The 10,552-nt window shown below is 40.7% G+C and overlaps 1 protein-coding gene across 2 annotated transcripts; it reads right to left on the bottom strand.

The window, feature by feature from the left end:
• Positions 1 to 41: 41 nt before the first annotated feature.
• Positions 42 to 10,064, bottom strand: zgc:172136 (uncharacterized protein LOC566376 homolog). Of its 2 annotated transcripts, none has more exons than XM_046401252.1 (14): positions 9,903 to 10,064; positions 6,805 to 6,989; positions 6,601 to 6,691; positions 5,266 to 5,345; positions 4,990 to 5,066; positions 4,689 to 4,884; positions 4,396 to 4,551; positions 3,437 to 3,502; positions 2,892 to 2,960; positions 2,610 to 2,784; positions 1,985 to 2,269; positions 1,666 to 1,794; positions 1,472 to 1,542; positions 42 to 1,380 (listed from the first exon to the last, which is right to left on the bottom strand). In XM_046401252.1, the coding sequence occupies exons 2-14, from the start codon at positions 6,880 to 6,882 to the stop codon at positions 1,090 to 1,092; spliced, it is 1,764 nt and encodes a 587-aa protein (XP_046257208.1). In that variant the 5' UTR covers positions 6,883 to 6,989; positions 9,903 to 10,064; the 3' UTR covers positions 42 to 1,089. The 2 variants fall into 2 exon arrangements, with proteins under 2 accessions (XP_046257208.1, XP_046257209.1); XM_046401253.1 differs by lacking the exon at positions 9,903 to 10,064 and adding an exon at positions 7,704 to 7,841.
• Positions 10,065 to 10,552: the final 488 nt, after the last annotated feature.

Here is a 10,552-nt window from a genome sequence, read left to right as displayed (position 1 = left end):
ATTATATACTGGTGCAACAGTATAAAAAGAGCAACACCTGGTTTCATTTAGTGGCTTTAAGAATTTATTTTCACTATCATAAAACACACTGCTTTAGTTAAAAATGAATTGTTCTGTATTGTGAATTAACACTGAGAATTTCTCATACATTTCTGGCACTGAGTATAAGTTTTTCCTGTGTTTGCAAAGCAGTGGGGGAAAAAAACGTGAGAAAAACCCCAACAGAAAGGCTTCTTTGTTTGGTGGTTACATAATACAAAAATAGTGCAGATTCATTATACACTTTCTCGTTACAAAAATAGTGCTTTACTAATAATACTTTTCTGTTGTAATTACGACAGCAGGAGGATATTATAGAATGTGGAAGCTTTGGATGAATGCATTATTGTAAAGAGGTTCAAATTTCCGCTTCAGCGGTTACATTGCTGAGGAAGACTAAACCATGACAAATCACACTATACAAAAATAAAGAATATAATAAAAAAGGTCTGGAAAAAAAAAAAAAGAGGATGATGCAGTACAGGAGCACAAACATTAGCACTGTAGCTTCTGGAGATTCTCCTGAATGAAACCAGGAGATTTAAGTGTTTATTTTAGCTAATAGGCTAAAGTCCCATCTTATGAATGTGCAATGCAGCACATGCCAACAAGGCCTTAAAATTTAAAAATATATGTTACTGGTAAATTCTATCAATATTCCGACATTTCAGAAAATGTTTATCAGTGTGAACTTTACAAAAGACAGTGAAGGTGATCAGAAATGTTTTTGCTCAGAGAAGTTGCAATGTAATAAAATAGTGCAAGTAATATGTACACAATATACAACATTAATAAATAGGCTCTGTTTACTGATAGAAGTGTTGACAGAACTGAATTCATCAAATCCACAGCTTTTCTCAGAGGAATGAGAGGGGTTCCGTCATTTTCAGTAATGTCTCTCTGCAATTTGAAGCACACACATCCCTTGTAGTTAACACCACCACACAGAAAACTCTTGAGACATTCATGCACTGACAACCTACAAGTCAAGTTGCACTGTAAATGAAGGAAGAGAGCGGGTGTATTTATGGACATCAGCATTTTACATTCTCAAAGTATGAATTCCAGAAACTGTTCATCTCCTAACATGTCCAGGGAGAGACAGTTGGTAGACCTCCGGCCACAGAAGGAAGGTTTGGCTTGGAATTGCAAAAGGGGGTAGTAACTATGATCAGCAGGTGTCTTTGTGTTTGTTGAGGCATCTGGGAGCCCAAAGGTATAACTGTGGGAGGAATCCGGTGGCAGTGTCATCCCCAGGGGTGCTGGAGGTGAGAACAGACGTACATCGTCTAGACTGTGGCTGTGCCGATCCACACAAACTTGTGCCCTAGATTTCAGCGTCTAGAATAGAGACAGGAGTTAAGATAAAAGGCATGAAGAAGCAACAGAGAAAACCAAAGGAAAAAAAGGCAGAAGAAAATCAATGAGCAACCTGTTTTGAACTGTCCTTGCTGCATAATTTCCCAAGATCTTCATCATTGTCTTGAGGACACACTTTGTTTTCTGTTCAGCCAAACAAGAAACAGAGACTGAGTACACATACAATATTGTTTTTCCTGGTGGGATAAGAGCTAACAAAATATTGTTTACACAACATTCCTTATGTCACCATCAAGTTTTTTATACCTGCTGAGTGGGTCTCTGAGGAGAGTTCTCCACAGTCCACTGATACTCCTTCAAGAAGATCAGCCAGCTGGAACATCTCATCAGGATCATCCACAAGGGCCTCCTTTGGACTAATGCTGGTCTTGATCTCTGGAGAAGACGATTTAGAAATCTGATTATAAATAATCTGACACAAAAATGAATCTCATCTGCCATGGCCATGTCTGCGTTTAAGAGCTTAATGTAACAAAAAAGAAAACATTTTTGCATGCACATACAAAGAGGAGGCATAAAAGATGAAAAAAATGTTTTGCATGCTTCAGTACAAAAATTCTCTCACCTTCCTCTTGCCATCCCTCATCTTCCATTCGAGTCTTACTGCCTGTGTTAAGCCCAGAGGTACAGGAGCCATCATGGCTGGCCGCTGGGCTGACACAGCTCTCCGCTCGCCGCTGACTGTCCTCCTCCGTGGAGGCCATCTCGACGGAGATGCTGTGTTGACGTGCATCAGCTTCAATTCCAGAGCTGCTGGTGGAGTGTCGGGACAGACCAGGGCTGCTTTCACTGCCTGGGGGATCCAAGTCCAGGTCATCACTGATGTATGACTCCCTGTAACGCTTCTTCTCTGAAATGAAGAAAAGAGCATAAACTATCTAAAAACACTGATGATATACAAGGATATTAATAGTTCTTGGTAAATTGAAATCTGCCAGAAGCTGATGGTGATGCATTTTATTAAACGTGTCCCATAACGGTCAAATGGCACTTTTTCCACAATACTGCACATATTTAAATAGCCACATGTGTTTCCCGACCTGAAACTTTTTGGTTTTTATGCAGGAAAAGAAACTTTTCTTAAGTTACGCATTTACTTGCAGTGGCTACTGCTTACAAGGGGCCCCCAGCCAAACTGTAATTATCAATCATTCTAATCTTGTCCTTGTATTAACTTCTCCCTCCCCCACCTTCGCTCTCCTCCAGCTGGCGTAGGTGTTTGAGGGCAGGCTGGAGGCTTCGGTAGACGCGATGGCTGCTGCTCAGGTGCAGGAGGAGGTGGCGAGAGCGGAATGACGAGCCGGTGTAGTAAACAAGCTTCCGGGCTGATGGCAAGCCATCTGGCTGGATCTCGAATTTCTTTCCCTGAATAGGACAGCATATTATACGTAGTGTACATAACAAATGGCCATTAAATAATTACAACGATTTCACCTGATCTTAAGAGAGAATGGAAATGAGCATGTGCATACCAGGAAGGTGAGACGTCCCACATTTGACCAGGGGAAGTCGTACAGCAGCTGTCGCACGTTGTTCATCTCCTGTGAATACAAAACACACAGACATAAGAAAAAGCTAAATGTTTGTGAGCTTTTGCGTAACAGATTTCTGGATGTGCATTCAACTTGGATATTCTTTTTTTTTTTAAATGATCAATAATCAATTGTCTTTTGGTTTTTGGAGGAGCCATCTGGACTTGGCGAAGAGGCTAAGGGCTTCTCGAGGTATCTCACGGTCTGTTGGCTCTTTAATCAGCCAGGCCTAGAGCCCTAATCCCCCCAGATGGCCCCTGATGGACAGATCAAACAACTGACGGGCATGGCAGACAGCTCTATCTCCTGCCGCACTGCTGTCGGTGGGAATCCCACACATTCCTCACATGTCTAGTCAGAGGTTTTATAGCACAACAGTTACAAAGACTGAATCTATGAGCAAACGCAGACTCACTCTTACGTACACTCTCAGGTACATATATGTATATTCTATGCATTAATAACACATTCACACATGCACGCACCTGATAAACCTGCATTCCTCGCAGGGTCAGACCGAGCAATGCCGTTCCTTTCTCTTCTTTTTTGTCCTGGACAAATGAATGATGAGATGTCAGAGAGGCATCTGAGCGGTTAAGATAAGACAGCTATTCCACTGATGAGCCCCTCTCCTAGTGCACTGGAGAAACACTGGGCTGCTGCTAACAACAAATTAAAAGTGGGAGCACATTACGCAATGGATGGCCCAGCTTTCAAAATACCACTCAGTAGATGAGTGATTTTGAAATGGGGAGGACAATAAACTGGAATAGATGGATGGGTTATATAACTGCCCCACAGTCATTTGTAGAGCACAGCTTAAATGAAGCCAAACTGCATGTGTGTTGGGAAAGACAGTATTCCAAACAGAGGGAAGGCTGTAGATTAAAAATTAGCTGACAACAAATTCTATTAACTACTAGCTTAAATAACCGTAATTTCTTATTTTATTGATATAAATCACTCACAGAAATAAAAGCACTCTACAGTATGATGTGTGCTACAAAATCTTAGTAACTCACTTCAGTTATACTAGAGATGCACCAATTAACCGGACTGGAGACCGGAGAGTCAGTCTCTCATATCTTAGATTTCAAGCCAGTCCCTTTTATGCATGCGCCACATGTCATACGGACAGCAGTAACACAGCCGCGTGCTAACATGTCTTCAGTGTGGAAGGTCTCCAACGTGAGTGAATAAGACTCAAAGCTCACAATTTGTAATGCATGTAAAGATTACCACAAAAACGCTTGGCCTTGGTGAAATTGTGAAGTTCAATAATTTCTTTCATTATGAAAGTACAATTTTGCATTGAAGAAAAGTTGATTTTTGTTTGTATATGCTGTCAATTATAGTTCTGGGAAAGAAAATCGTAACAGCCCAAGAAAACTGCAACCGGTGCACCTCTGATTTATACATTTCAAATACTAAACTGAACTATGACCTTTTGCAGTCTGTAAAACGTGATGGGTACGTCCTCCAGTCGGCACGACTCTCTGATGAAGAGCAGGATGGCATCACGAGCAGACATGCCCCACTGCTCCTGATGAACCTTTGGCCCATGGCAGAGGAGGTAGTTTACGCCACGCTTAGCTATAATCTACAGAAGGAAGACCGGACATGTGTTTAAAAAAAAAATATAACCTCAGAATATTAAAAACAAACTTTTTAAAAATGTACTGAATCAAGTTAGATCCACAGTCTTCTCAAAAGCTGCTGCCACATGGTTACACCTACCCAAGGGGGAAAGTACTGCTTGGGTTCAAAATTAGCGGTGATCTCCATATCGTCCCTGGGCAGCGGGGGGTCACCGAGGTCAGCTTGCAAGGCGTAACCCGCGAGCTGGAAGTACACTTCTTCCTGATGACGGCACTCAGAGCGAAGCACCCGCTCCCGCAAATCAGAATAGTAGAGATGCCGTGCCTTTCGTTCACTGGTACCACAGAGAGAGGGGGCAGGCATGAAAACATGTCAGAAAGGAGGACAAAGATGGATGCAAGCTTGTTCAGCAGTGTGGACGATGCATATAAGGACATACCAAAGGAGTCTGCCGTTTTCTATGTAGTACTGCACTTTGAGGAAGAGGACTAGAGGCAAGGGTCTCCTCTGTAATCCCTGCATGCAGAAAGAGACATGTTTGAAAAGGCTTGTGTGTTAGTTTCTGTTTTGTCATGCTAAATGAAAAGCTGTGGCATGTGGGCCGCTGAACTGTGCCTCCCAATTAACTGTCATCTACAATGGTTTGGAGTAGGTCACAGCAAAATGATCCAAATTAATTTCTACTACTAATACTCTCAATGACAGGCCGCCTCACCTTTCCTGAATCTTGCTTCCATTCCTTAGGAAAGTACTTAATCAGTTTCTCCTCCATGTCTAAAAATGTGTGCTCATTGTCTGAGAAGGAGAAAGACAATTGAGAAACAAGCAGACAGTTAGCAAGCAAACAAAACATTACTGCATCCAAGCGTAAAATTTGCCCCACAATGGGATTCATTAGGGTGAAATAAAAAAAGCCCTTGTTCTTCCGTTTGTGAATGAGGCTACTAGGAAGCTAATGACAACAGTGCTAACGTTAATGTATCCAGTGGCAGCATGGCAGCAGAGTACATACACTGCCGGCAGGAGCTTTGTTGATTTCACGTTTTGTTAATGTGTGAAGTGGTGAGTAGATTCAACACAGCATAGTTTTATCCTTATATTTTGCATATTTTTGCCCTAACTATTTGATGTCTATTTCAGTAGAAGGGCTAAAAAACATGTTTGCAACCTATGCTGAGAATGAAGATGTTGTATCACCCTCAGCCTGGTCCTATGAGTCATGACATGGGCATTTTCTATTTGATACGCCTTATCTCTTTTGTTCAACTTTGTGTAGCCAAATCATGCTGGCTGAGCTGTTTCACAACTGGTTCTTTTATCCATCTAACTCTCCTTTCAGCCTGTCTCATTCCCGCTCTGACTCATTCCAACTGCTTCACCTTTCATCCTTCATTGAGGCCTCTGAGGAAGATTTGAGTAAGGCGGTTTTTGTGTCATGATGACGAGTCCCCCCAAACTCTTTTCCTTCCACTCCCACCCTCCTCTTCCCATCATCAAACCATCCCTCCCCTCTGTGAAGAAGAGGAATGCAAGGGTGCATTCCAGGCTTAATGAAGTTAATATTGCAGGAATGCAATGCCTAAGTGATCGCTCAACCAACACCACAAAAACAAAAGGCTGCTTGTTCAAGTGGTGAGCCACACAAGATTACCGAGGCATTTCAACGCATTTGTAGAAAGAAAGAGAACAGGAACACAAGCAAACAGCAAGTTCAGAACTTTGCTCAGTGGCTAAAGTGGATTACACCATTCAATTATGCACACTGGGAGGGGAAAATGAATAAATTCTTTTTGTTGTTGTTGTCGTTGTTGCATTTAGCGGCTGTTGGTAGGACACATTTTACATTACATTGAAAAATTCCTCCAAAAAGTGGCAGTGCAAACCCTGCAGTAAATTGTGCATCATAAATTGTATGCTCGTGATAAAAAACAAAACAAAACATCTTATCCTAAGCTCATATTTTCATTCTTCCAACAATGTTGCGATGTATCCTATTGTAAACAGTCACTTCAGGCTCAGAGGCTGAGCGGCCAATGAGGAGTGAACTTACCCTTCACCACCGTGAGGCCAAAGAAGTGCAGCTCTTTGATTCCAAGAAGTTCTGCCACTCGATTAAAAACATCCTGGCCTGTGGACTTTGGCTGGAGCAAAAAATAAAAATAAAAAAACAAAACAAGTAAGTCGGTATTCAACATGCAGTTACAATGTAAAAACACCACAGTGATAAACAGAACTTTACCACCTAATAGCTCACCCCGACAGTGATGTCCAGCTGGTCTTTGTTGGGGAGGAGGACACAAATGGTTCTCTCCTGCTTTATCGAAGTGGACATGATGTCTTGTGTATGTCTGTGATAAGTTCTCGCTCTCTGTTAAACTGCTTCAGTCTTCTCTTCCTTCCTCTATCCCTCACTTTTTATCAGTTCGTCCATATTGCATCCTAAAAGATAGATGACGTCAGAGTGAGATAAGAAAAGAAATTAAAAAAAGATAGTGATCCAACAAACATTCAATGTTAAAGACAGCAGGCTGGAATTTATAACAGATTATCAACTCATGAGTAAGGTCTGATACCACACTGAAAGAACTCTTCAACTAAATGTTCCAAGTTCTATTATAGGATGTAACCTTCTGCAGTAATATTAGCAATAAGTCAAAGCAAATACAATCCCATACTCAGACATAAGTACATGGATGCCTCCCATTATCCCATAACCCATAAGATTAACTCAACATTACTTGGCCCCTCTGGGGGGACAGAAGTCAGATGTTTCACCATCACCATTATCTACATGGGAGATTACGCAAAAAATGAATCAAATACTCAAATACATGGCTCAAATAAAGGACATAAGTTGGTCTACCCTAAAAATGATCTTGTCATAAATCATGAGAAAAACCTGCAGTGAATACTAAAGTGGAACTTAAATTCAAGACAGGGAAATAGTTCAAGTCAATGAGCTTATCATTCTCTAATCCTAACAACAGTCGTTAGCTGGAAACAACCATTCAATTTATCCTTGTCCATACATTTTCTATTTCAACTGTAACTACAGCTGCACAGAGTTAATATTGTATTATTGCAGAGTGTGCCTAACATACTAAAACAAATGGCCGTGGTGGACAAAGACAGTCTGCTTGTAACAACGTTCACCTGAGGCTCACCCCACTATTCTGACCACAAGTCCCAACTGGTACGGGGTTCATCTGATTAACGTCTCAGAATCAATTAATCAGGTTAATTACTGCCGTACGGCAACTCTGATCCTCTTAATCCCGCTCTGGACAATAACCCGTAAAGAAAAGAAAAAAAAGAAAAAGAAAAAAAGAGAACGAGAGAAGAAAAACACAGGGACCAACAACACAAATGATCCCTCACTCAAGCAGTTTGCTCTTGTACCAATCTCCTCTGAGAACAAGACAGAAAATATTTTGTTTTAATTGAGAAAACAAACAGCCAGCACAGCATAGAATCCTTGTGTCTTTTTACACCTGACTTTACAAAAGGGAAAAAAAGACGTTTACGTATTTAAAAGCATTTAACGGATGCAACTGGTCTCTTGGTTGAGATAGGTAAAACATTAAATAAGTGTTTCCAGGATATGAAATGTGTTGTGGGAACTACGAGGGTAGAAAACATTAGTCTTACCAAATATGATATATGGACATGTTCAAACACAGCCTCACTCACATCTATGTGTCAGTTCAAAAAAACCTGAAAATCCAGTAGCTTGAACATCTAACTTGTTTATGACAGAGTTGAACTGTCTTGCATTTATACTGACACTGTAGAAAAGGGCACAAAAACTCAACTGATCCAAGTACGTGCTCACAATAACAAAGCATATGTAAATGTTACACAATTTTTATTTATTTATTTTTTAATCATAATCCACTTTTTCTGTTTTGGGAGTTATTCTTCAATACAATGTATGGTCACAATGAGAGTGCTGTAGCTCTATACTCTGGTTGGTCAAGATACTGTAATATGAATCATACTGCTTATATAACAGACTCTTCAATACACAACATACTTTTTCATTCAATGTTTAGACAACCACACGGTGACGCAAAGCAACAGAGCAGCAGAGCAGTGACCAAAGGATATTTAACTATGTTGGATTTGTTTACTACTGAGATACTGGAAGCAGAGGTTGCACACAAATGAAAGCATTTTATGGGCAATTCACAGATGAAGCAATGAGACTGAAAAATAGAAGCAGATGTCCAAGGAGGAGAAATTACTTTTACACAGAGATTTGGATGGTCTTGCAGGTGTTTTTTGTTTGTTTTTGTTTTTTTTTTTCATCCACCATGTCTCTAAATACTGCTTATACTATACCATCTTTGAATAATGAAAATAATTTTGTTTAAATAAATATAAGACATGTGACCAATGCTTGCAATGCAATGTTTGACCAGCAACTTCCACCCATTTGTATCACTTGGTTTGTTTATACATACCAAACCACAGCCAGCAGAAACAACAAATTTCAAATTCTACCTCATCAAATAGAACTTATTTACAACAGGTAACCCATTAACAATAACACAGAGCAGACGTTTACTTTAACATAAGCAGTAATAGTCCACAATGCTGTCATATAACAAAATAATGTGCCTGAAATAGCACAGACAAACTGGCGAGGTACTGAATAACTCGTGAATGAGCCAAAGCAAGCTATGCTCTTCACTGCATCCTACCTCCAAACAAAGTTCTACCATCAGCCCAAACAGTCTTCAGACATCCCCCTTGTTGCTGACCAGGGTGAAACCTGGCATCACATGAGAGTAGCCATCTGCACGTCTTAATTCCCCTCCAAGACTGTCATAATCCCTACTTCTGAGCACACTGATGACTGTTGGGAAAAACAACATTCCCTCTGCGCCGTGCAAGCTCTCTGAAGGGTCTGGGTCCCTCACTGCCAGCTAAAAACATAAAGGAATAACACTAGGTATCTGAATAAACAGGGGAACGCCATTTTACACCCAACTGGGGGATAGCAATTCGTTTCTAAGTAAATTTATACCAGGGTTCCTTCAACGCACAAATAGCGTTCTAACGTTAGGGGAGTAGCCACTTGTTCTGTAAAAGTTTCGGCATAGTCTGAGTCTGTTAATTAACGCTTATGAGTGAGATACCTCAAATCAGAAAAAAGCGGTTAACGTTATAATCGGTAAACACAAGTTTCAACGCTAACAGCGCTGTTCTGGTGCCAAATGCAGTGAGGTTAAAACTTCTTCCTCGGGGAAGAGCGTGTGTGCGTGTGTGAGAGAGAGACATTAAAATCTAACGCAACAAGTGCATCACTGGCTACTCACTCAACTTGCTTTGAAGTAGTATATTACCTACCATCACAATGTACGGGGAGAAGGAGTTCAAGTTTCAGTCACAGGTCTTCTCAAAACTTGCCCAAACACTCTTCTTTAAATCCGAATTATGATGATAATAATAACAGAGCCACACTCTACCGCCTGCTTACCTCCTTCCCCATTGCGTATTGTAACTTCTTCAACCACCGTGAAGCTCAAACGATTGAGCCATACCATTTTGGATAATTGTGGGGGCGTACACTATTGTGATTGAAATCCTGCTGGGAATCTTCGTACTATTTTCACTTCCTGTTCAATAAATACGTTTTTATCGCATGCGCACCAACTACAAATGGATATGTTTCTTTACACTTATAGGAATATAAACACAGTCATATTACATTCCAGTTCTTAACAGATATGTCTCCCCGTGTTTTGAGTTAGTGTAGCGATCTCGTGCTAATTAGAGGGTCAAACGCAGAGTGTCGGTGTTGAGAACGTTTTACTGTTAGCGACGTAAATGAACGGGATTTCTGTAGAAACGCATTAGTGTGTAGTTACTTTGACTTGCATTTTGACCAGTATATTGCCCGTGAATGGCAGAAGTTTTCTGTTTCCAATATCAGATTTTAAATGTTGAATGCGGACACCAGTATTGTATTTGTCTCAAGGTGTATGATAAAGTAGAAG

Source organism: Scatophagus argus, chromosome 10, assembly GCF_020382885.2.
Source record: "Scatophagus argus isolate fScaArg1 chromosome 10, fScaArg1.pri, whole genome shotgun sequence".
NCBI lineage: Eukaryota > Metazoa > Chordata > Actinopteri > Scatophagidae > Scatophagus > Scatophagus argus.
Note: the sequence above shows the minus strand (reverse complement) of the source record. Positions and strands in the feature narration are given on the sequence as shown.